At 42.9% G+C, this 27,678-nt stretch overlaps 1 protein-coding gene across 5 annotated transcripts in view; it reads right to left on the bottom strand.

Moving 5' to 3' along the window:
- Nucleotides 1-908: 908 nt before the first annotated feature.
- LOC147014366 (MAP/microtubule affinity-regulating kinase 3-like) overlaps nucleotides 909-27,678 on the bottom strand; it is a 60,441-nt gene continuing 33,671 nt past the window's right edge. For 3 of the 5 annotated variants that reach the window (XM_085852277.1, XM_085852281.1, XM_085852279.1), the window contains exons 5-17: nucleotides 24,919-24,984; nucleotides 24,583-24,653; nucleotides 13,453-13,509; nucleotides 11,592-11,828; nucleotides 11,354-11,473; nucleotides 11,028-11,127; nucleotides 10,547-10,683; nucleotides 10,165-10,318; nucleotides 9,833-10,080; nucleotides 9,602-9,705; nucleotides 9,359-9,499; nucleotides 4,449-4,712; nucleotides 909-3,937 (exon numbers count right to left, since the gene is read on the bottom strand). In XM_085852277.1, coding sequence (XP_085708403.1) covers nucleotides 3,586-3,937; nucleotides 4,449-4,712; nucleotides 9,359-9,499; nucleotides 9,602-9,705; nucleotides 9,833-10,080; nucleotides 10,165-10,318; nucleotides 10,547-10,683; nucleotides 11,028-11,127; nucleotides 11,354-11,473; nucleotides 11,592-11,828; nucleotides 13,453-13,509; nucleotides 24,583-24,653; nucleotides 24,919-24,984 — 2,051 coding nt within the window. In that variant the 3' untranslated portion in view covers nucleotides 909-3,585. Of the gene's footprint in view, nucleotides 3,938-4,448; nucleotides 4,713-9,358; nucleotides 9,500-9,601; nucleotides 9,706-9,832; nucleotides 10,081-10,164; nucleotides 10,319-10,546; nucleotides 10,684-11,027; nucleotides 11,128-11,353; nucleotides 11,474-11,591; nucleotides 11,829-13,452; nucleotides 13,510-24,582; nucleotides 24,654-24,918; nucleotides 25,016-27,678 lie in introns of all 5 variants that reach the window. The other 2 variants (XM_085852278.1, XM_085852280.1) reach the window with 2 other exon arrangements.

Raw genomic sequence — 27,678 nt, 5'->3', positions numbered from 1 at the left:
CTGTAGGAAGCTTGTGTGTGGCTGCGTGATGGTTTCTGGGGTTGGTTTAGCAAAAGCAAGATGGGCTGAATGGCTTCCTCCTGTGCTAAAGTTCCTTGTACAGGGTGACCCAAAAAAGTGGGCCCTGAGAAAAGTTTAATTACTTTAATATTACCCAATCAAACTTCACAAAATTTGCAGATCATATTACTCACTAATAGTCAAGATATCACTGAAAATGTGAGTTTTCTACAAATAAATTTGACAATTTTACAATGAAATTACTGATGTCAATGATATGTTCCAAATGGGCACCATTTCACTCAATGCAGAGAGTTGCACGTCGAGCAAAGTTATTGATGACTTGTATGCACTGTTATCACAATTCTCCTGAAGTTTTCTTTGCTGATGTTGAGCTCTTTACGGCGGTGCTGGAGAGATTTATTAGAACTGTGGGTGACTGAGTCAGCAACGGCAGCAATATTCACGGGTGACCTTCCTGATTTTGCTCGGCCTCCTCTGTTTGGTGAATTCATATTCAAGACTGTGCCATACTATCTCAATTTTTTCACAAACATTTGAATTTGCACCTTGCTGGGTGCTTTCCTTGTTGCAAAATGTGTGCAGAACAGGTTCCTTGCCTGCAAGAACGAATATGTCCGCAGATAGTTTTCGACAGAAAATGACTTTTCTTCAGGTGTCCATGACATGGTGTGTGAATGTGACAGGTTCAAAAAACTAGGCAGATACATTCTCACTGAACTCAGGTCAGACCTCCTGAAAAATGATATTCAATGAAAACTGTGAAGGTTATTTAACCTTTCCTGGGGCCCACTTTTTGGTGTCACCCTGTATATCCTTGACTCCGACTCCTGGACCCGAGTCCTCCATGTGCTAATCAAAGGTAAGTAAGCACGCGAGACAATTGGTGAGTTTTAATTATTTTTATTTATTTATTTTCTTCATTTTTATCTCGCACAGTTCGCTCCTGTTGAAAACCAAAAGGCAACTCTGATTTTAAATAGGCAGCCGCGGCCCGGCGCGGAGGCTGGGTTAGACAGGCTTAAAAAGCACAAAGCACAGACAGAAAAATAAAAATAAAATAAAAATTATAGTAATAAATAAAAACGCAATCAGACACACCAACCGACAGAGGTGGTGGAAGAACGAATACTCATCACTTAATGCCCTGCATCAGCAGACTTTGCACTTCATTTGGCGGCACCATTGTGAAGTGGAACTTAAAGAGCAACTGTCTTGATATTAAATATACAAATCTGGTTATTATGGTTTGGCCTAAATCTCAAGAACAGATCGACAGTATTGAATTCATAATACCAACAGATAATTTAGAAGATCGAATGTCTCATGTAGCCGTTTGATGGAAGACCCCACAAGGGGACTGGACCTGCACCAGTGAAACTCGGCATGCATGTCATTTCACCTTTATTTGCACTTAGCTGTCGGTATCTTGGCTGTTGCATAAAGAGGTTTTTGAAAAGGGGAGAAAATATTTTTTTGACTCACGTGCAAATAAACGGGATTGGTGAGAAACTTTTTTAATTGCCTGTAAATAAACTTGGGAAGAGTGCAAAACTTTGTGAACCACCACCACCCCCCCACCCCCACCCACACCTCCCTCTTTACTTCCTTCAAATACACCTCAATTGTTCCACAACCGATTTGCATTCACCGATATCAAGATACTCCATATTAAATAATGCTTCAGTATTTGAATTGAAAAACGAGTGAAAATGGACACAATTGCTCTTTAAGGAAGGGCAATCGTAATTTTCCTTCGGAAGCTGTGTGCAAAGCGTAAAAAGGGAGCCAGGTTTAATATCAGCATTTTCTTACCGATATCAAAGATAGCACAACATAACACCATGCAAGTTCGCAGAATGTGTCTTCATTCGGATGAAGGCCCTTTGTCTGAGAGAAACCTGCACAGAATTACGAGTTTACCCTATAACCCCACCTGCCTCGGTGAAGGCATGTACAGAATGCTGGAGTTGGGTTCACAGCTACTGCCACTCACTGCGGTTCTCACAGGCAGTTATCACAAAACAAAAACTTATTGCAGATTGCTCAGATGTACGGCTTCAACCACCAGTACGAAAGGAGAGGAAAAAAGAATAATATTTCTGCGACAGCACAGGAATAAAGATGCGAGTTTAGAGCAAAGACTGTAAACTGGTGCCCAATGGGTAACTGAAAGGCTGTGCTTGTTGACAATGTTTTGATCCTGACAATAATATAAACAGATAAAGAAACACGCAAACCGACAGCAAGACACAGAGAGAGATACACACAGGATAGGTGGGGAAAGAGTTGATTGAAAGGGGAGGAGGGAGGACCAGAGTGGAGGGGGAGGGACAAAGATTGTATTGAGGGGTAAAGGGAGAGTGGAGCAAGTGAGGAAGAGTAGGTAGGGAGAGAGATTGTATTGATGGGGTGAAGGGAGAGTGGTGGAGTGGAGAGGTGGAGGGAGAGTGGTGTAGTGGAGGGGGAGAGGGTGCAGGGAGAGTGAGGGGGGGGGTTGAGGAAGAGTGGGTGGGGAGAGAGATTGTATTGAGGAGTGGAGGGTGGAGCAAGTGAGGAAGAGTGGGTGGGGAGAGAGATTGTATTGAGGGGTGAAGGGAGAGTGGTGGAATGGAGATGTGTAGAGGGTGAAGAAGAGTGGGTGGGGAGAGAGATTGTATTGAGGAGTGGAGGGTGGAGCAAGTGAGGAAGAGTGGGTGGGGAGAGAGATTGTATTGAGGGGTGAAGGGAGAGTGGTGGAATGGAGATGTGTAGGGGGTGAAGAAGAGTGGGTGGGGAGAGAGATTGTATTTAAGAGTGGAGGGTGGAGCGAGAGTGGGTGAGGGAGCGAGGGATCACATGATTTGCCACGTGTTACTGGCTTTATGACAAAATGGTGGCTGCAAGATGGTACTCAACATTGTGGACAATGGACGAGGAGTACATGGAGATGAACAAAGACCAAACTACGAAGCGGACAGTAAATAGTCACCTTGTAAATAAGGGGACAGCAAGAGGATAAGCATGGGAGATGGTGGTTGGGGGGGGGGATGGAGGGAAGGAGCTTAAATCGCTACAAGTTTTGCAACCTGTCACTGCAATGCCTCTCTGTGACACCGAATGAAAAGATTGAGAAGAGGAGAAATTGTCAGGATGACAAAGAGTATTCGGTTAATATAATAAAGACTCCCCGAGAAGCTACTCCATCTGCGATCACCATGACAGGCCCACTTTAGTGCACCCTCACAGTTAGCAGGGTTGAGGGATGGAAAGTCGGTCGCGATTGACCATTGAAGAATCACAAAACTCTCCGTGTACACAAAGGATCAGTAGCTCAATGCCTTGTTAATACAATAGTTAGAGAACAATGATCCATAGATTGGGGGATGTCACACAACCAAATACTTCACGTTCTCTACATTACTCCAGGAATGAAGAATCTTGTCCATGATACCAAGCTCCCACATCACTTCCTATGTGGCTCATTTTAATAGGTTCAACTCCTTCAACTGTCCTCCGTATATCATCATATGATCATTATGGATACATGTCCCTCTCGATCTAATTCCTTTCTTCCCAGCATAGTCACAGCTTGAGTTCATTGGCGATGCGTGACGCCACATTCTTGAAGGCAATAGATGTGCCCGAGATGCGCTTGAAACGAACGCCATTAAGAGAGAGCCGAGGCAGTTTACACACCTCCATCTCCCACTGAACAAGGTCATCTGCCCGTCCGTCCCCGTGCACACAGTACAGTAGGAAGGGCTCACGTTGCTCGTAGTCACAAGCATGCACATCCAGCGCCTTGCGGATCTCCTGCATCATGGCCTCTGGCTCCATCGCACTCGTCGTCTTCATGCTCCATGTAAAGCGCAGCGAGCGAGGTTTCACCTCCCGACCTTCCTCCCTGTACTCGGCACCCAAAGGGACTTGACGGCTGGAGGGGATAAATAGATTTGAATAATAACATAAAAAGTTATTAACTCAGTGACCCATCTCACAAAAGGTACAGAACTACCACCAAATATGGAAATGATAAAGTGTATTCAACTGTCAAAACTGGCTCTTTGCAAAATTAATTCGCTTTAGACCCGCACAGCCTATTCTACCTCCCAATCCGATTCAGCAGCTGAGGGAACAATGAAATTCATGCCACAAAGCAACTCTCTGGATATAACTAGGAAGTGAACAAACTTTGCCAGTATCTGAGTGTTCTTTTTTTGTATTAGGCTTTCGAAAGAGCCGTCTAAACAGCAATTAGTGGGAATCACGGTGACTCAACTACATATCAAATATATATTTCCCCTAAAATCTTCATTCCTACATAATTGCACTCCACATTAATCTTAACTGTTTCTGTATATTAGTTGCACCTTCTAAAGAATCTGGTCCTATAACACAGATCAAAAAATAAAAATCAAAGCCATAAATTCCATCCAAGGAACTACCTGCGACCAAACTTGGATGTAATCTTGCTGAAGATGCCTGGCACAGGTCCCCGGCGTGAGGGTGTGAGCGGGGCCTGGTCATGCGAGAGGCTTGGAGAGGCAGGCGGCCCATTATGCGTGGCATGCCGGCGTTCCCTTAGCTGTCCGCCATGGAAGGTGCTGCGACTGGCGGTGCCACGGGGAAAGCGGCTGCGCTCTGGCGTGCCGGCTGATATAGTGTGTGCCGATGGAGATGAGACAGGTGCACGTGGGCTGGGTGATGTGCTGATAAAGGGAATGAAGGAAGGAAACAAAGGAAGGAATAGGGGGCAGAGTTCTGAAGTGAGAACAGGTTCCATTAAATCAAGTATGAGCTCTGGCTTCCACTGTTTAGCATTTGTTTAATGCAGTTCTACCGAATACTGTGCAATATGGCTTAACGACAGTTAGAACCCGAAGCTCTTGCTTAAGCTATTTATCTTCACTTTTGAGCTACACTCAGAGCTTACAGGAACTCAAAAAGCTGATGGACGTATGCACACAAAATTGAACATATTCAAGTGAAAATCGATTTGTTTACCTCCTAAACATATGCCGATGGACTCTTACAGAGATATACAACAAGCAAATATAATGGAGGATGGTGATTGATAAACATCTCCACAATCGTATCCTCTACTAAACTTACTTCATGTCCATTGACCTCGGTTTGGCTTATGGCTTTCTGCTCTTTCAGAATATTCCATTATTTACAGAACTAGCGAGCACTCCTGCCCTCCAGGTGGGAGTGCCCTCCTCAGCTCACCTCCGGTGGGCAATGTGCTGCGGCACATTCTTGGAAATGCACTTTATAATTTTTGAATTAGATTATATTGATCACAACATACCATACTCCATGTGATCGCATTCAAAGCTTGCAACACACTCTTGTAACGTCTATTGTGATGACGTTTTCTGTTGACACAAATGGCGCCAATGGAAAAAAAAAACATGTTCATTAAACATTTCATCATATATCATATTAAATTATTTTCATTATTAATGGCTTGTCTCCAGGCCAGTGCCCATCCAGGTCCATCTACAAAGATACGAAGAACGATACTGGAAAAAACGGGAACACCCAATTGGTCATAAGTGTCGTGACCAACCGATGAGCAAATATTGGTGACATAGCGACAGCCTCCATTTATTCGAGCAGATTCAGGCTGCGAGGCGACGAAGTAAATCTGGATCCAAAGACAGGAGGTTTTCAGCAGTGTCCATATGGAAGAGTACCAGTATTTCATTGGATGGCCAGAAGTGTTTTTTGGAAGGTGATTGTAAAACACGTCTCACACGTGCTTGCCTTGGAAACAGCGATTAAAACCTGAGTACCAATCCTGAAGTGGTCACACTCGGTGGGCCAAAAAGACAAAAGAGCATGTTGAATTTTTCTTTGCTGTCAAGCTCAATCAAAATGCTGAGCGAGAATTGTGTCTTAACCATCACACTATCAAACTACCGTATTTTTCACATCACTGCCGATGGTACTTCCAGGGTCATAGATATTAAAGAGCTGTTTCATGCATGTTATTTGAATTACGTTGTGGGACGATCTTTTGCATAAATTAGGAATGTAAATAGTTTTCAACATGTTATCATGTCGAGGTACAGTATTTAAAATGAGCTACACTTCTCACTGCTAAATTCCCGTCATTTCCCTCAGCGAACTTTACAACTTCCAACTTAAAAGCTGCCATATGTGACTTGCGTGACCTTATGGGAGGCAGTTTGAGATGACGTAGTAAGGATGGATACATATGATTGGGATTCAAGGGGATGGATCAAACGTAATTGGTGAGTGCGTGCTCATTATCGATTGGATTAACAAGTTAAACGAACATGGTAAAAGGAAGAAAAAGAAGTGGACATTTTTGAAAGATGCCAACCAAGACTTATCATGCATGAAGAGACATCTGTTCCTGGATTTAATTCTTTCAAGGACAGGCTATCAATGCTGTGAGCACAGATCAGATCAGGCCTGTTCCATTACATTGGGACCAAACTCCGTACAGAGCATCGGTTGCTGCCAAAGCAGTCTCCTGGGCTATTGGGCACAATCCTGGATGGGTCGCCACTCAGACGCAGGATACTCGAATGGCTCAATCATCCCAGCAAGCTGGAACTCATTTTGCCGACCTCAAAGGGATGACTGGCTGAGTCAACCCCACCTGGTATAAATTCAATAGTATTAATTCAATGGAAGCAGGATTTGAACTCAGGACCCTGGGATCCCAGAGCCCACCACCTGAACCATTAAGCCAACACCAGGCATGGGCCTGTTGGTGAAGGTTGAAAAAATGAAACAAGCAATTTTCACTCATGGTGAACAAGCCAAATTCCCTCGAGCATTTACGAACATGAACATGAGTATCTAGTACTGTGGCACCACAACAGCAAGAATTTAATAGAGTTGACCCTCTTATGAAGACTGCTTCACACACACACACACACACACACACACACACACACACACACACACACACACACACACACACACACACACACACACACACACACACACACACACACACACACACACACACACACACACAGTTTTGTCATTCCATAAATCTGAACGAAAAGGTCGAGCTTGTTCTCGGCAGTGCTGAATACCATCAGAACTTCACTACGACCTTTCTCCCAGGTATTCACCAACTTTAAGGTGCTTTAGCTGATAACAAAAAGTTTTATAATTTCACTCCTGCAGGAGATGAACCAAATGCCATTCAGGTGGTTCTGAAAAAAATTACAGCGTGAAGGACAGACAAGCTGACAATGAATGAGTTCATAAACTTTGCCCAACACCCAGAGGAGGCTGAGGAAGAAAGAACGGCCATTATAACATTAGGACCAGTAAATTAAGTCGTCATCGTTTCGTTAAATATATTGAAGAGTGATCTTTCTACCGAAAAGAGGGAGACCAATGTAAAAGGATTTGGATTGCTGGAAAGTGCATATTGCATGGGTTACCGAGATAATAAGATGCAAAAAAAGATCCGCTCCTTCTCAATTCAGCATCAGACCACTCGGCCTCCTTCAAGTCTTCAATCTCCAGCAACGTCTCAAATCACTGCCAGAACTCCTTCAGCTACCAGCGTTCCTCGGTCTTCATAATCATCCATTTTGATAGCAAAGGAATATTTTTCAATTTATGTTTATCATACTGTACTTTGATTGGCCGCACATCTTTCATGTTACTTGAACATCACACATTGTGCTCTCACTTTCAGCAAGGCTGTATGGACTCTGCTAAAAAATGAATAATTCTTTTAAACTTTTAAAAAACTAGACTCATGGAAGACCGTGAGGACCGAGGGTAAAAAGCAACAAACTTATTGTGAGTTAATGGAGATAACATAACAATTGGACAACAAGCAAGGGAATGAAAGAAGAGAGATTGAGAGAGGAGAGAGGAAATGCAGTACAATAAAAATCTCGGTCAAACCTTCATGCTTTACAATATACTTCACTGCACGAATTCCAAAAATATCTGGAAGGGACGTGAAGTGCAATCGCATATTGTTTGAGATGGAAGAGAAATGCAGATGAGATGCTTTTGATGTTAAGACCAAATAGCAGAGCGTGCAAGTTGAAAAACACATTCTCCTCCTCCCAGGAAGTTCAAGAAAAAGCCATCAGCTGGAAAGGTCATAGCCAATTTTCTAGGACACACGGGGAAAGGGTGATCATGACAGAGTACCTCCAAAAAGGCAAGACCATCAATGGGGATTACAATGCCAATGAGCTGCATCATTGCAAGAAGTCATCACAAACAAGTGGATTGGAAGGTTGAGTTGAGGAGTGCTGCTTCTCCAGGTTGCAGTAACCACAACGACCAATTGTGGCTTTGAACTGCTTCACCTATCCAGAATATTCACCAGATTTTGCTTCCTCAGATTTGTACCGGTCCCTCAAGTTGAAGGAAGAGCCGGTGATGATTATGTGATCGTAGTGGTCAAATTATTTCTCGACAAGCAGGACAAGGACTTCTACAAGATGGGCAGAGCCAAGATGCAGCAGCACTGGACCAAGTGTATTGAACTCAAGGGGGACTGGAGGAAAAAAAAACCCATTGAAAGCAAATTAGGTAGATTTATATGTCCGACTAAAAACTTTGTGAACACGCCTTGTATATGCATGAAGTGCCATCGCATTTTGTAGTATCCTGTATGATAGTCAATGTTGTTGTTGTCGTCGTATAGCTATGGACAGTTCTCTCGACCAAGCCCACGGCACGGAGACAGCTGATCGATCTCTCAGGAGCGACCCAGAGATCCTCCACATCCAGGATGGTGTGCCTTCACAGAGTCAGGGCCACAACAGAGTTAGAAAGACAGAGTGAGAGTGTGAGAGAAACAGAAACAGAAAGAGAAAGAGAAAAAAAGAGAGAGGGGGAGAGAGAGGCGACAGACAAGAGGGAAAGGTCCAGTCAATGGGGACCGATCGTCACTGACCGTGACCACGCTGCCTTGAGGAATCTGGACAGCAGGGAAGAATGGGGAAGATTTGGCCCCAGACTTGCGAGATACTCGATGTTGAATGTGTCCTTTGTCAGTCACCTCCTTTGTTTCGGTTTTTATTTTAAAAAAAAGTTTCGATGCTCCCAGTGTTATAGTGTTGGAAATGCTCATGGTAGTCTGTAAACTGTGTTCGGTTATTTTCTTTTTTATTGTTTGCAATGGTGCACGATGGGAATATAAGCGACACTGCATCTGACGAGCAGGGAGAAACAAACAAATAACTCTCAGCATTTTGAATTGCATCCAATCTGAATGATCTCCAGAATGTATGTATTTGAATTAGCGAGTGTTGACTGTGTACATTTCTTACGGTTCTTTCCCACAATACGCCAATAACTAATAGAGTAAAGAGGTGAAAAAAAGACAAACTTTGGCCTTTGCATCTCATCTGGGATGGGTGGCAGGCTCGTACGACCTGGGTGACCAGAGGCAGACATGGACTTCTGGTGCCGTGGCCTTACGGACAAGGAGGCTGGAGGAGGTGCCGCACCTCCACACACCTCCATCAAGCTGTGGAAGAGTGTACAAAAAAAATTAATGCAAGTTTGTACAGTTCCGCAAGGTGAAAGAGAAGAACTTGGTAAGAACACAAAAACGTGTGAAGAGGCAAACCTGGCATCTTTTCCATTGGAAATGGAAGCCGGCCTTTCACCTGTGGTCCTGTCCCCATACACGTACGTGTTTCTTCGACTCATGCCACCAGATAGCACGTTGTTCTGAGGCAAGTAATAGTATTAAGGCACAGCATAATCAGATCACGATTGGGGGTGAAAGATCAGAAAGCACATGTGCAGCTCTAGGAGCAAAATGTTCAATGATAACAATGGCAATGGGATAACCCACCGACGGGGAGGCCAAAATTTTTCGTCGACAGGGTAGCTCTGCCTTATTGGGATTGGCTGAGCCTGATGGGAGGGGGCTGTGCGGCCCACTGTCTGACACACCAGGTCCATGTCCCGGCTTCCTTGATCTCAGGGGTTCCAATGCCAACTCTGCTGTAAGGGTGGACCCTTCTGTCCCGGAGCCTGATGCGCCGACTGAGGGATGTGGCCGACGGCCAAAGCCACCAACAGGAACAGATGGGCCGGGCACTACCAACAAAAGTACAAAAATATGGTGAGAAGGAAAGAAAGAGGAAAGAATGGATCCCAAGAAGACAGCGGAGGCTTAGTTACCATGATCACTGAAGCGACGCTGTTTCTGATTGGCTGAGACACTGCGCTGCACAGTGCCGCGTGCAGGGGATGCAGTGCTGGTATTCAGGTCACTATTAGGCCGATGAGGCCTGGCGAGGGATAAGTTACTGCTGGAGTACAAATCACTCTCCAGCTAGTGTTGGTGTCAGAATTAGGTGGTTGGAAAGGAAGGAAGGAAGGAAGGAAGGAAGAAAATTTTAAACAAGTTGATGAAGGAATGAGGGTTGGAAGGAGGGAAAAGGAAGAGCAAAATAAGGTTAACAGAAAATGTCAAGTACGGGTAAATTGAAGAAAATGAGAGCAAGCAAAGGTTAGCAAGACAAAGCAGTCACCAATTTGAAGCAGCGGCAGCAGAACTGACCAAAGTCCTGCACTGGAGGCTTACTTCTGAAGGCTTGCAGCCCAGCAGAAGGTAAGTCGCCGTCATTTCATCATATTTCATGTTCTTCACAGACTGTTGTACACCTTCACGCGTAAAGCCCATTCCCAACATGATTTCTGTCGGAAGGAACAAAGAAAATGCGACGCGTGATGCCACCGAGGTCATTTCACGATTCCAATAAAAGCAAAAAATATACGATCAGCATAGATTTCCAAGTTCGCAATCGATAGTAAACACATTCCATAATAATTTAATAACCCACTTGGTAGAAGCCATAAACTTAAGTGGAAATCTCATTAAAAAGATTTGGGCGAATCTCGATCAAAACACTCCCACAACCAAGCAGTAAGTAATCAAAGCCACACGTACTAAACAATTGATGTTACATTGCAATAAAAGATTCAGAAACCCAAGCATGCTTTACATTTGAAAATGCTCTCAAATAAATAGTCCATCTCACCTATCCGTCGATTGTCTACCACACTCTCTGCAACCTCCTCAAATGGCTGTAATGGGTCATCCTCAAACCCCATGTTCATCCATTTGTCACACATTATTTGCTGGAGTGCAGAACAGGTCATCATAAGACTGACAACATTAAAGTCATTTTGGCTACAATGTTTCAGCAAAGCTTCAGTTTTGTCAGGTTTATAAAATAATTTTAAAAATGCACCAAAGCATGGCACAAAAGGGTGAACTGGAAAAACTCCTCCACAAGTCCACAACGATAATGACCCATTAAAAAAAAGAGCTATAGATGCCCAGGAAGTTATGCAATTCACTCACCTCTAAAGTACCCCTTTTCAATGGGTTAAGCACAAGTAAACGTTTCAGGAGGTTCTCGCAGTCTGTCGACATATAGAATGGTATTCGATATTTACCACGTAGTACCCGCTCTCGCAGTTCCTGCCGGGAAAACAAGGACAAGTCATCACTCTCCACCAAGTAATCCCATCTTACTCAAGACGCAAGCACCGCAACCGTGATACGACATCGTATGCAGGGGACCAGCCATAACATTCACCTTAAGATTCTGCCCATCAAACGGCAGTGAGCCGCTGACCAGCGTGTAAAGGATGACTCCCAGGCTCCACACGTCCACCTCCGGTCCGTCGTACTTTTTCCCTTGGAAGAGCTCTGGTGCAGCATATGGCGGGCTTCCGCAAAAAGTGTCCAGCTTTCCACCTGGACTGAACTCATTACTGAATCCAAAGTCAGCCAGTTTGATGTTCATGTCACCATCGAGGAGAAGGTTTTCTGCCTGCAAGTAAATGTGATAACGTTCCGAATAATAAAATAATTACTGAGTAGTTACAAAGCAATACCACCGATGGTCAATGAAAATACATTGCTGAAGTCATCGGGTAAATCCGGTTGCCCGGCTCAAATCCCGGTGAACCACATCAAAGCAGTCGCATCAGCCGACTCATTCGGTTGTCTCGGGCCAGATCATGTGTCTGTCCACCACATTACCGTACCGAGTAGAATCATTGAGCCAGTAGATGTGCCGCACTCATTCGGTGCCATACACCTGATCTCTAATAACGACCGAGCGGAGTTGTTAAGTGTATGGCACGGCCTCGTTATGGGCACTAATCACCCATATCCAATTGGTCCTTTAACGGATGTGCACAACTGCAATCACGATCAGAACAGAACCACCCAAATTCACTCGGAGATTACGTGGTTTAAAAATGCAATTGGGAGAGCACGGGGTGGGAATACAAAGAGAAGCAATCAATCATGAACAAATAAACACCCCTTGACCATCTAACGAACACGTGAGCATAAATCAACGAACGAATAAGAACCTTAATTACCGTAGTTATTAAGGTCTCTTTCATACCACAGGAGATAGATAATAGAATGTGACAGACAGGACTGAAAATACCACAGCTGTGCACGACAGGACACAGCTTGACCCCCTAGTGGAGAGAAGCAGGCAAAGGGACAAACTGTGCCACAGTCCAATCCAGGGCAAGAGGAAGACAGTGGGCATGGTTTGCTGGGTGGGGCGTGATGGAGACCATAGCAGCAAAGGGGCCGGTTCAAGGTGAAACATTGCACCAATTCGCGTGTAAGTTCCCCAGTGAGTTTCTCGGCGTCTGCTCTCCCCCGCCTTTATAGGTTCTGCTTCCACCCACACTGATGATACACTTAGCCCCTCCCCTCCTGGTCACTATTGGTTCAGGGCCCAGTTTTATGGGTGGAGGGCACCACCCATAGACCTGTCACTCATATGGTGTTCCTCTTCCGTCTCGGTCTGGACCGAAGCGTGGTTTTTCCCGCCCAAACTTGCGCCTGACGTCAGGTCGTCTTAAAGCACACAAAATATGGGTTACAAAGGTAAGAACATTAAAAAGGGTTCATCAAAGGGATAGTGGTTTTAGACATAAACAATGGGAGTGGGTAGACAATATCTTTCGATGTATAAAAACGACACATATCTTGTATCACAATTAAATCATCTCACACTTGTTCTAAAACATTCAATATGGGAAATAACTCACCAATCCACGCAAAGTTAGCCCCATGAAGTCATTCCCCCAACAAAATATTAACATCTATCCATAATCTGAAAAAGCATTATATGAACAAACGAGAGAGCAGTGGAAGAGATTCATGTAAACACATGAGGATAGGGTTCCTAAAAATGCCAAGTTTCTACTTGAAACAATGACCCATGAGATCACCTTTTAAACATATCTTGTTAGTTTCAGAGTGAAATAGCTGAACATGTCAAACACTTTACATGTTTACCATTTTTAAAATATATGTATTAAATTACATTGTGAGCACTTCTCATTTTCAACAATCTTACGTAGCTCATAGTACCAGCCCATGACTTGTGAATAAAACTGGTATATATTAAATCTCCATCTCACCTTCAGGTCTCTATGAACAATGCGCTTCCTGTGGCAATACTGAACGGCAGACACGATCTGAAAAGCATGGGAACAGAAACTGAAGTGGAGATGAATGTAACAAAGAATAACCACTGTTGTAACAGAGGACCAATCTCCTTCGTTGGTATGGTCCCTTATACTGATCCCACCCTTCATAAAGGTAATCCTCCAACCCTATCCCCACCATTTGTCCAGATATGGCCAATGGCCAGCCAAGGCGAAGACCCCAAGCTGGATCACATGTCCACTGTCACAATACCAAACTGGTGGGGTCTTGGAGTAGGCCGAGCAATATGCTAATTGGTACCGCACACCTCGTCCCTAATTAATGACCGAGTGAGCCGAGATACTCGCAGCACGGTGTTAATTACTGTTGCCAATTAGTCCTCAATGGACTTTTCTTAAGTGCAAGAGTGATCACAATGACCCAAATTCACCCTGTGACCGTGTATATTTAATTGTAACAATGAACACAGGGTTGGAAACACAAGAAGCAACACACAATGAATAATAAACAGCAAGACCCCTTTAATCCATACCAACATGCACCCACAAACCAACGAATGAAGGGGAATCCTTAAAATACCTACAGTGCCTTTTGTTGCCTTATAGCCTGGAATGAAATTGCATTAAATCAGACTTTTTCCACCTTTATTTACACATCGTAACCCACAACTTCCAAGTGAAAAACAAATTCTACAAATTTCAGAAAATGAATTAAAAATACAAAACTAGAATATCTTGGTTGGATAAGTATCCACCCCCCCCCCCCAAATTAATACTTGGTGGAAGTACATTTGACAGCAATTACAGGTGTGAGTCAGTTGAGATAGGTCTCCACCAACTTTGCACACCTTGATTTGGCAATATTTGCCCATTCTTTTGTACAAAACTGTTCACGCTCAGTTAAGGTGCATGGGGAGCATTGATGGACAGCAATCTTGAAGTCATGCCACAGATTTTCGATTGGATTTAGGTCGGGGCTCTGACTGGGCAACTCAAGGACATTTATCTTTTTGTTCCTTAGCCACTCCAGTGGAGCTTTGGTTGTGTGCTTCATATCAATGTCATGCTTCGGAAGGTGAACTTCCGTCTCAAATTCAGCTTTCTTACAGAGAGCAGCAGGTTTTCCTCTCGGATTTTTCTGTATTTTGCTCCATCCATTTTCCCTTCTATCCTGACAAGTGCCCCAGTCCCTGCTGATGAGAAACATCCCCATAACATGATGCTGTCACCACCATGCTTTACAGTAGGGATGGTGGTCTTTGGGTGATGTGTTGGTTTGGGTTTGCGCCAAATGTAACGTTTTGCATTTAGGCCAAAAAGTTCAATGTTGGTTTCATCAGACCACAAAACTTTTTGCCACATGGCTTCAGAATCTCGTGGTTTTTTTCATACTTCAAATGGGACCCAAGGTGAGATTTTTTGAGTAATGGCTTCATTTTTGCCACCCTACCATACAGGCCAGATTTCTGGAGTGATTGGGATATTGTTGCCACAAGCACACAGTGACCAGCCTTTGCCATCAAGGCATGTAGCTCTTTCAGAGTTGCCACTGGCCTCTTGGTAGCCTCTGATCAGTCTCCACCTTGCTTGGTCATCCAGTTTGAAGGAACGGCCTTATCTAGGCAGGGTCTTGATGGTACCACATTCCTTCCACTTCTTAATGATTGTCTTGACTGTGCTCCAAGGGATATTCAAGGAGTTTGAAGTATTTTCGTGCTTATCCCCTGATCTGTACCTTTCCACAACTTTATCTCAGAGGTCTTTTGAAAGCTCCTTGGTTCTCATGGCTGAGTCTTTGCTGTGAAATGGACTACCCAACAGAGGAAACCTCCAGTAACAGCTGATTTTATTCTGAAATAATCAGAATCACTACAATTTAGCACAGGTGAAGGCCAATTTTAAAAATTAATTTTCTGAAATTTGTAGAATTTGTTTTTTGCTTGGAAGTTGTGGGTTACGATGTGTAAATAATGGTGAAAAAAGTCTGAGTTAATGCAATTTCATCCCAGGATATAAAGCAACAAAAGGAGAAAAATTTAAAAGGGAGTGTACAATATATATATATATATATATATATATATATATATATATATATATATATATATATATATATATATATATATATATATATATATATATATATATATATATATATATATATATATATATATATATATTGTTGCGGAAATGGCCCTTATTGTGTTATTGAATATAGGATTAGCCCAGATCCCCCATTAAATGCATGTTTAGTCAAGTTGTTCGGTAAATGGACGTTACATGTGTGTCGGGAGATGAAAGAGGCTGTTTATTGTTCGTACAGTGGTGGTGGACCGAGAGGTTCTTCTTATTCGTTCCCCTCTCCGAAGGAGTCTCCGCCCAGTGCTCTGGGAGGGGGAGGAGTTTGTCGGCTTCGTGAAGGGGCGCGCCCCAAAAGAAAAAGGAAGTGAAACTGCAGGAGCGCCGGGAAGGCGGTGGTGAAACTGAGCGCCGAGGTGGCGTGATCAGGTTTTTCGTGAAGAGCGAGCTGAAAGAAAGGCAAGGAAGGGACTGCAAGAGGTCTGTCTGCCATCGGCTGGAGGAGAAACTCGCAGTGCATGTGGTCGGCGATCTGTAAGAGAGGAAGGGCTTGAACCTGAGGGTCGAGTCTGCCATCTGCCGAGGGAGTGACTGAGCCTGAGTCTCGAGTGAGGATTTCTGCTGTATAGAAACGACTAGTGGGAGGCTGCAATCTGCGTCGAGAGGAACTGGCTGCTGTGTGAGTCAGCGATCGACTTTATGAGGTGATCGACAGGTTCAACATGAGTCTAACCACGGAGCCTCTCTCCTTACTCACCTCACTGCTCGACACGTTTGTCGATCCACCTGTGGAGCCCAACTTAATTTTCTGAAAATTTTCTGAATTCCAGCAATTCCAAATAGTACATACACAATACACTATTTGGCCTTGTCTGATGAACAGGCCAGGCCTGGACTTGTATGCTGGACCTTGTGAATAGCCAGCTGGAGCATACCACAGTTCTTTCGTCTTGGGCCGTCGACCTTGCGGGGTCTGGATGTGCAGAGGCTGCGTGCGCGGACGGTGCCGGGAGAAGAAAAAGGACGATGCCGCCATTTTGCCACGCGGCGTGTTTGAGCTTGGGTGCTCGAATCCGTGGACATCGGCTTGTCACGAGCAACAGTCATTCCTTCGACACTTTTCCTCTCATCCATGAAGCATCACCAAGTACTCTGTGTCTTGTCTGCATGCTGTCCGTGTCTTGTCTGCATGTTGTCTCAGGTTTATCTCGCTAGGGTTCCCTTCGAAACCCGTAATCCGTAGCTCCCTAGTTAAGAACGGGTAATAGATTAATTATAACTGTCGTGAATGCTTTGCTTGTGTTGTGTTCTCCGATGTGTCCCCAATAAATCTGGCTGATTCGTAAGAAGTTGGCGCTTTGGGTTTTTTTCGTGCCGTGCTGAGAAACAATTTGCTCGATTGGTATATAAAACCAAAATGGTTACAGACTGGCAAAATTCGCTCGGTCTCTGACAAAACCAGTCTGTAACCAAGGTCTATTCCCCCAACTGGTAAGGTCCAGGTGTACGTTGGTATCGCGATCCGAGGCGCGTGACCCGAGGCCTGTGCCGCACCAGCCGGCGTTATAACCCCGGAGACGGTGGTGATTGACATCACTCGACACCGTCCGAATCCTGAACAATATATATATATATATATATATATATATATATATATATATATATATATATATATGTATATGTATGTATATATATATATATATATATATATATATATATATATATATATGTATGTATATATATATATATATATATATATATATAAATGTATATATATTGTTATGGCTGTGGAAATTTGCAGAGCACCATATAGGTCCTTAGATCAGTTAAGCCGATAAGTCTGTGTTCAGATAGATTTCCCCACCGATGTTTAGCAGGTTTTATTCGTGTAATCAGGGCTGTGATCTTCGAGTTAGCCGTTTTTCTTTTGCTATCGTTATTTTGGACCAACCGCTTCACAACAACCACCTCCACCATCAACATTGCTCTGACCAACCGCTTCACAACAACCACCTTCTCCACAATGCCAACCGCATTTCAACCACAACCACCACCTCCTCCACACCACCCTCACACAACCACCTTCTCAAGGACGCCAACCACAACCACCTTCTCCACAATGCCAACCACCATCTCCTAAACCACATCTCCCCCAATACCCAACAACGAAACAACATCGCTTCACCTTCAACTCCGCGGGCGCCGCCATCTTTGTGCCAGCCATGGCAAGATCGCTGCAAATGAACGCGGGGGTTTCCTTTCATGTGGGATGTGGGGAGAGCCGGAGAGAGGTCGCCAGTCAGCATTAAACGGTCCACGGTGATCGGGCTTCGGGACAGTCCGAGCAGCGCTGAGGGACGGACGGGCTCTTAAAGAGAGCATCAACTCTGAAAGAGCAAAAGACCCGCTCGTTCCTCTGAGGCGTTGCCGGCTGGGCCCGAATCACCAGGCCATCGGACGGGGCCTGGGCCGGACCGCGGTCACGACAGCTACCGTGGGGACGGGATGTCGCGGGTCGCCCCAGCGAGGCACCTCGAAGGTGAAGGCAACCAGCCCGGCCTCGCGGAGCCTCTGCAGTCATCACAGCTCGGTGGAATAAAGACCCAAGAGGTCCAGTCTACCCCCTTGTCTTTGATGGGGTTTTTCCTTTGTTTCTTTGTATAAACGTTGTGGCGCCATGTCCGCAAGTAGAACTGTATAAGTGACTGTACATAATAAATAGACGGTGGTAGCTCTTTGTCTTGCTCGCGTCTTGTCCTTACCCCCATTCATTACGTGCTTGTACAGTGTATTGCTTTTGTTTGCCTCGCCTGATTACGTGCATGCCTGCATACGTGCCATTGCAAATAAATGTGTTTGTTTAAATGTCACCCGTTCGTTGCGTCCTTTTCCCTAATTGAACTGCCATATTGCGCTCGGAATATAGTTGGTTGTTAAATAGCCGATAAAGTGATCGGGTCCAACGGGGCTGCGCGATAATACCCCGCTCGGTTATCCCAAAAGGAAGCGAGCTGCTTAAGCGGCTCGTTTCCAAGCGGCCCCGTTGAGGTACAATCTCTCGGTAATCTACCCGTGTGAGTAATTAGGTAAATCGAAGATTTGGCGATCGGACCCTGTAGCGCGCGGGTAGAGTACAGACAAGGTTGTGGTGTGGTTAAAAACACACACCCATGGCTGTTTTTCGGCGTTGATCTGGAAGGCCGCGACTGGATTGTCCGTTCGGTGGGCGAAGCGGCCGCTATTGGTTAAACACTGTCGTTCACACGCCGGCGGGCGAGAATCCACAAATATATATATATATATATATATATATATATATATATATATATATATATATATATATATATATATATATATATATATATATATATATATATATATATATCACCTTTTAAAACACAAATTATATTATTTTGGCAACAAAACAGCAATTCCTTTGATGTAACTTGTAGTCTTGGATGCAGAACTGGAATTTTACCCAAGGTGTGTTTTGGAGTACATACACAATTTTATTGCAGATTCTGGTAACATGGACTATACTAAACTCAAATCCGAGTGATTCCACTTTGTCACGCTTGAGCAATTTTTTTTAGGAGCAAAATTCAAAATGGCCGCCATCAAAAACGTCTTTTGGCCGTAACTCGGCCAAAAATCGAGATATGAACCCGATTTCAGTGGCAAACCCTATGTTTTGGGGGTCAAGGAATACACTGATATGTTTAAATAAACCATACAACTCATATTAATAGTCTATATTGCAATTTTTCTATTTAGATATAATATTTTGACTGAAAAAATATCGACCGAACTATTTTCAGCCGTAACTATGCCCAAAATCTATATGAACCTGATTTAAGTGGTAAACAGTATATTGTATTGTATATCTTTATTTCCAACAGTACAGTTGAGTAATACAATGATAAGGTAACTACAAACTATAATTAATTATATTAACACATAACCAAATAAACGTAATAAGCAAGGTTTACACAAATTTTACACTAATTCAAATCCAAAAAGGGATCTGTACATGCTATCAACTATGAATACACTGATTGGTTGCTGATGAACTTCTTTCATTCTGCTTTCACTCAATCTTTCTTTCACTCAATCTCACACACAAGACAGCTGCATAAATCAAATAACTAGTGTTCACTCAAGTTCCACAGCTTCGCTTGCTGATACAGACTTTGTTTGGTCGTTCTGACATTCCTCCATACCATGGCAGCTACAGAACAATGAACAGGAGAGCCTGGCGGCAGAGCAACTACATCTATTCATTGCACAGGGTCGCACTGAGCTGCACTCACACCTGATCATCTTGAGAACATTATCAGGAGCTCTGATGACATCCGGAGGCAGAGACACAGGGAGCAACATGCTCGACACTTCTTCATGTGACCATCCACGACTCGTTGGATCGATCAATGGTGGGTCTGGATCTAATGCAGCCCGCCATATTGCTGCCTGCAAGTGCGCCCTGAGAACGTGTTGGATGAAAGCCACAGTGGTTGGTGGTAGAGTTTTTAACTCTGGTGCTGATGGCAGCTTCTTGTTAGCCATCTTTGAAGACTAGACATCAAATCGAATAGCTGACATGTCTTCTGTTTCCTGGGATCCATAGCAAGCAGCAAAGAAGGAAGTTGCTTCAGATATGACATCTGGTAATTCTGCATCAAGATCACCAAGATAATTTAATTGATGCCCATCTTTGAGGTGTTTCACAATTATGCCTTTTCCGATACCCCACAGGTAGGCAACTGTGTCACATCCAGACACCACATGTGCTGCCAGAACTTGGGTGACAATATGTGCATGCTTCTGCACTGTCGCCTTGATGTCAACAGACGATCTGTCACGACTTGTACCAGCCATCAAAAGGTTGCATGCCAGTTCCTTGAGTTGGTAAAAATGCAACAGCAATATGAATACATCTGTGTCATCTGAAATTACCCGGATACCCGGAACTCCTGATGAGGCGAGAAGGACCATTTGTTGTACCATAATAACATCGGCTTCTTCGTGAGTGGTTCTTAGGTCAGGCCTCTCTACTACTTGGTATTCTGCCATTTCCATAGGTATTGGGTTAGGTCCAGTTAATAGGAGCTTTGTGTTGGTAGAAAATGCTTCAGGATGGTCTTTGATGTAGCTGCAAATGATATTTATTAACTGGACTTTGTTCTCTGTCATTGTCAAAACGATCTTTTGTGCAGGGAGTGGCGTCGTCAGATTCAGCTGGTGTCGTCGACTGGCATCTTTGCCTGCACGAGCGGTTCGCATGACTTTCTTCATGCTGTTGTCATAATACCAGTCAAAGACCAAATACGTATCACATATCTTCAGCTTATCTCTCAAATAATAAAGAAGATTCTGCACAGAGTCCTCTACTGTTCCTTTCGCGCCATTGAATCACCCACAGCAGAGCACAACCATCTACAATGATTGCTCCATCAGCTGGAAACATTCTGTCAGACACCTCTACCTGCAATTTCTGCTTCAAGACTGCTTAAGATTTTGTGATTCGCATGTCACCGTTATCAGTTCAAGCAGATTCAAGATCACAGCTGTCGAACGTTGTCACTAGAAAAAGACAAGCAGAAATGTTCAATTGTTGTTAGATCAATATAATGCAAAATAATCACGAAATAACTGTATGTCTTATATTAATTGTTCAGAAAGTTAAACACCCCAATGCATTCTTAAATGGAAGACATTTACAAGGGGTGATGAACAAATTAATCATTTCATTTATTTGTAAAATACATGCATAAAAAAAAATAAATCAGAAAACCTGTTCCCACCCTGTGTACTTTAAACATCATCAACACAAACGGTTGCTATGGTATCAAAACAATCATGATATGAAGATACAAAAACGTCTTGCTTTCAAAAGAAAATTGATTAGTCTACTGATAACAATACTTTATTGTTAATTAACACACAGTTTTGCATGTTTCTTTAAAAATATCCAAGCATATATAACTTACTTGATCTGTTGACACAGTTCATTGATCTTCATGGCAGCCATTTTTTGTCACAACTGTACTGGGGAAAAACTGCTCTGTGAAAAAAAACTTTTTTAACACTTTTCTCGCTATACCATGAAACTGAATTGGAACCGTGCTACAGCTATATATAAACACAATAAAAGCGCAATAAAAGCACATCAGCAACATTTCAGTGTCTTCATCGTATGTACCCTTGATATTATTTGGCTCAAGCTTTATAGGTCTAAACTTCAACAATTGGTCAATAATTTATTACAATTTTAGTCAAAATATGGTATCTGATATACCAATATTGCAATATGGGCTATTTATATGGATGATATGGTTTATTTAAACATATCAGTGTATTCCTTGACCCCCAAAACAGGGTTTGCCACTGAAATCGGGTTCATATCTCGATTTTTGGCCGAGTTACGGCCAAAAAGCGGTTTTGATGGTGGCCATTTTGAATTTTGCTCCTAAAAAAAATTGCTCAAGCGTGACAAAGTGGCATCACTCGGATTTGAGTTTAGTATAGTCTATGTTACCAGAATCTGCAATAAAATTGTGTATGTACTCCAAAACACACTTTAGCCAATGGTTGCCAGACTATTGTGAATAAACACCAATAAAGCTGGGCTCCCATCATCGATGCCCATTTCATGATTCCATAATCCAGGGTGGTCAGGCCACAAAACCCAGAGCACCTTTTTCTTTAAGGATGAGTGAAATATATATGCATTGCAAAAACAAAATTGTGAACACCACAGAATACAGGACGTCTGTGAATATCACCTTTTCCTATGATAACATTGTTACATTTATGGGGAAGGGGCAATAGTTGAACATATAATAGTTGAATAGGAAGGGGGCAATATGCCATGTATGTTACATGTAGCTTTAGAATTTCTACCCTGTATTAGATTGTGTTATGGTAAGGAGTCATTAGTGTTGCTCGCGAGGGGCTAGGCATTGTCTGATTTAGAGATACCGAGATGAAGGCGTCCCGAGTATTTGTTCCTCCATTTGGAACCGGGTGGGGTCAGGTAAGAAGCGGCGACGTGGCACGTGTGCTACTACCACCAAGGGTTAGGACTCTGATTGCTGGAATAAGCCCTTGGACTCTAATTGATGGAACCCGTGGAGCCTGATTGGTGGCACCTCTGAAGGAAAAGACCATTGTGACTCGTCATTGGTTAACTGCAGAAGGCAGAGATTCACGGCGGGGCAGGGCTTGAGTATAAAAATTACCCCCGGTTGGGGGTGACGGTCATCTCTGAAGCACCGCAAAGTTTTGTAGTTTAGATCACCGGAGATCTTGAATTTCAAGGCACTGTTTTCTTACGTACAGCACAGATCAGCCACATGACAATTTGCCAACTATGAAGTCACGCGACTTGAAAACGAGGACAAATTCGAAAAATACGACCCGACCAGATTCAGATATTGTACCCTACTATCATAATCCGTTGGAAATTCCGCCGAGATCGGATAATAAATGGCGGAGATAATGTTGAAATTAGCTGATTTTTCAACTTTGGAGTGACCTTGACATTGACCTTCAATTGTGTCTAAAGTCATACTATCGTGCATCACTCATCGACCCTTACCTACATACCAAGTTTCATCAAGATCGGGCGAAATTTTTTTGACCGTATCACATCGACGATTTTTACAACTTTGAAGACACGTGACTCGATAACCAGGACGAATTAAAAAAAAAAAACGGCCCGACCAAATTTAGATATTGTTCCATATCAGAATCCGAAGAAATTTTGAAGATCGGAGAACAAACGGCGGAGGAGATAGATTTTGAAAATGGACGATTTCACAACTTTGGAGTGGCCTTGACCTTGACCTTCAATCGGGTCAAAGGTCATACTGTCGTGCATCCCTCATCGACATCTACCCACATACCAAATATCAAGAAAATGGCAAGAAAAAATGGGGACGTACGTACATCGAGTCTGGTTTTATTAGGTTATCTGGTTATAATTTTATATTATCTGGTTATAATTTTATCTGGTTATAATTTTATTATTACTGGTTATCATTAGAGATGACCTAAAATGCCGGTCCCAACAAGAAGCAGCCTCTCTGTCTTGGCTCAGTTTGGCTCTCTTAGACCAGCTCACTCTCTTGAAAGTCTGGGTCTGCTGCTAACTCTTTGAAAAGCTCACTCTCTCTCAATCTGACTCCCTGGCTGCACTGTCTGGCTCCCGGTCTTGCCCTGGTGGAGACAAGGCAGCACTGTGTGTGTTGTACTCCAATGTCATGCTCTTCACCATGTGCATTTTACTGAAAGCCACACAGTGTGTGTGTGTGTGTGTGTGTGTGTGTGTGTGTGTGTGTGTGTGTGTGTGTGTGTGTGTGTGTGTGTGTGTGTGTGTGTGTGTGTGTGTGTGTGTGTGTGTGTGTGTGTGTGTGTGTGTGTGTGTGTGTGTGTGTGTGTGTGGTGTGACCGAGAGGGAAAGACAGGTTGTTGTTTTTTAGCTCTTGTCTATCGGGAATTGTGCTGTATTATCGCGTATGATAAATTATTTAACTCTAAAGGAATGGCTTGCCAGTTTTGCTGCTGCCATTTTGTCATGCATACAATCAGGTCCATTTTGGATGCCTGGAGAGTTCAACTTATTGTAATCCTCTTTTATAACCGGTGTTTAAAAGCCTGTTGGATCACAAGGCTGGCGATAACTGCTTGGCATTGGTTTATGAAAAGCTGACAGTTTAGCTATCTTTGAAGTCTCGGTTTCAGCATCATGGTAACAGCATTGTTGTGGTTGCATCTTGTTAGGAAGTTGCAATCAATGTGACAATATTTATTGCTGACACAGCTTACAGCCTTCTCTTTAACACTGTAACTATAATGGTCAACCCATCACACCACCCTTTGAGCCAACAATCCAAACACAGGAACCAAGATGAATGCAGATGTGCTTTATGGTGGCTTACTGAAAGCATCTCCAACCAGAGGTCAGTGAACAAGACTTTCCCACTACACCCTCATCCTGCATTAAATTTCCAAGACATTTTAGCTCACCTGTCTAAATTTTGACCTCGCCTCCTTTTCCTTCATCCGCCCATGAGCGACCAAGTAGTCAAACACCTCACCTGTGCAAACCACAGGGTGCGAGAACAACCGGAATTTGTTAAATGCAAGTACATCCAGTGCTCAAACGACCCCATTTTGGTGCACTGTTGAACATTTGTGGCAACTTCCATAAAGTGATATGAAAGCTAAAAATACAGATGATCACTCATATAATTACAGTCTCATAAATTACTAATTGTGAATCCATCGTTTTATTTCAAATTTCAATAAAATTCTATGAACTTTATTACAATAATTAAATAAGTAAAGGATGGCCACACCTACCTCCACTAGCATATTCCATCACAAGGTACAGCGTTTTCTCCGTCTCTATCACTTCAAACAACTTCACTGTAGAGCACAGGAACACAAGGTCGGTCAACTGGCAAAAAAAAAATTCCTCAAGTTTTAACAATTTATCCCAGAGCTTTTTTGACAGCTGGAATTAAATTGCATTTAATCAGACTTTTTCCACCTTTACTTACAATTCGTAACCGACAGCTTTCAATTGAGACATTGTACAACTATGCAATAATTTGTCTGAAGAATTTTGTGTTGAACTCGAAGAACAAGCTTGAGTACATCGTCCCAATTTAACGGACAGGATTATTCAGATCAGGTGCGCAGTTTTTATAGCTCTCTAATGAAGGGAACTCTGTCATCTCGATTTGGGCCAAAATCCTTGGATGATGCGAGACACCTGCGTTCATTGCACAGTTTCATTTCAAGGCCACTCATTGACCAATTCAAACTATACTACATTCAGGTCAGATTTAGCTTTGCTTTGGAGGATGTGAGTAGTCTGAGGCATTTTAGCACTCCTGCCAAGTTGCCCCGGCAATCTTTTACGAGTCAACCACAAAGTGGAATGGCCTCATCCAAGCCAAGGAAGGTGGTATAGAGTATCTCACAAAAGTGAGTAGACCCCTCACAAATATGTAAATAATTCAGTGTAACTTTTTAAGCAGCAGTGCTAGAAGAAAAACGAGTTGATGACAGAGTAGACATTCTGCAATATGTATGCAGGCACAAAACTGCCATTCCATAAAAACAATGTGGCATATTACGAATATTTTTGAAAGAGGAAGCAACAAAAGTGAGTTCACCCCTGCTATTGGCTGCACAGGTAGTAAGTCAAGCATGGTAAAACAGCTTCCATTTTCATCATTTTCTGCATATTTAAGTCAAAGAGTGTTAAAGGTACAAATATGCACCAAACAATACACACAATGTCCATGGAGCTGCAACCTCCCTGGTATGTTAAAAGTGAAGACGTGTACTCAATGCAGTAATTGTCTATCTGCTTGCTGAAGAAATAATTGCATAGGAAATACTGTACCAATCGCCATTGAAAAGCAGCATGGCTCCTCATGGTAAAGAGCTCTCGAAAGAAGTCAAAGATGGAATCGTTGCCCCACATAAAGATGGCCAAGGATACAAGAAGATCAGTGCTTCTTTGAAAGTAAGCCTCAACACCATGGCCAAGGTCATCCAGAGGTTCTCCAAGAAGCATACAACAATGAGTTGCACTCGCCAGGGCAGACCAGCAAAGATGACTGCACGTACTGTTCGCCAAGTTCAGAATCTAGTCCTTCATGACAGACGACAAAGTGCCGCCAAGATTGCTGAAGAGATTTCTACAGCTTCTGGCCAGTCTGTTAGTGCGCAAACCATACGTCGCACACTCCATCGTAACGGGTTGCATGGGCGTTGTCCAAGGCGTAAGCCTTTCCTAAAGCAGAGCCACAAGAAAGCTCACAAACAGTTTGCTGAAGCACATCAATCCAAGCCCCTGGACGACTGGCAACATGTCCTCTGGTCTGATGAAACGAAGATCAATTTGTTTGGATCTGATTGAGTGCAGCGTGTCTGGCGGCGACCTGGGGATCAGTACCAAGACAAGTGCGTTATCCCTAATGTCAAGCATGGTGTTGGTAGTGTCATGGTTTGGGGATGCACGAGTGCTGCCGGTACTGGAGAGCTCAAGTTCATCGAGGGAAACATGGATTCTACGATGTACTGTGACATTCTGAAGGAGAAGATGTTACCCTCCCTGCGAAAACTTGGTAGAGGAGCTGTATTTCAGCACGAAAACGATCGGAAGCATCGTTCCAAGCAGACAACTGCCTTTCTGAAGAAGTCGAAGGTCAATGTGTTGGAGTGGCCAAGCATGTCACCTGATGTAAACCCAATAGAACACCTGTGGGGCATCCTGAAATGTAAGGTTGAGGGACGAAAGGTGTCCAACATCACGCAACTTCGAGAAGTCATTGCAGAGGAGTGGAACAGGATCCCAAAGACATGTGGAACAATGGTCAACTCCATACCGAGTAGAATAGCTGCTGTGCTCAAAAACAATGGTGGACATACAAAATACTGAAAACAATAACGCTTCAATGTAAGAAAGTACATAGGGTGTACTCACTTTTGTGAGATACTGTATGTATATATATATATATATATATATATATATATATATATATATATACATATATATATATATATACATACATATATATATATATACATACATACACATATACACACACATATATATACATGTATACATACATACATACACATATATATATATATATATATATATATATATATATATATATATATATACATATACATATACATATACATATATATATATACATACACACACATATATATACATTTTGTTGTTGGTGCGTAGTTTGCCCAAGACCAACAAAGGAAAGACCAACAAAGGAGGGTCCGCAATATATGTATGTATGTGTGTGTGTGTATATATATATATATATATATATATATATATATATATATATATATATATATATATATATATATATATATATATATATATATATATATATATATATATATATATATATATATATATATATATATATATATATATTGTTACGGATTTGGAAACCATGCGCATTCAACATACAGATGTCCCAAAAGTCAGTTATGTCGTTAAGTACGTGTGTAGTCAGATCCCCTTCCTTTTGTCTCGTGGGAGAATCAAAGGCATGCGTTGCGATTTCTTTTAGT

Source organism: Eptatretus burgeri, chromosome 13 (genome assembly GCF_056783735.1).
Source record: "Eptatretus burgeri isolate ZD-2024b chromosome 13, Ebu_testis_v1, whole genome shotgun sequence".
Lineage (NCBI taxonomy): Eukaryota > Metazoa > Chordata > Myxini > Myxiniformes > Myxinidae > Eptatretus > Eptatretus burgeri.
Note: the sequence above shows the minus strand (reverse complement) of the source record. Positions and strands in the feature narration are given on the sequence as shown.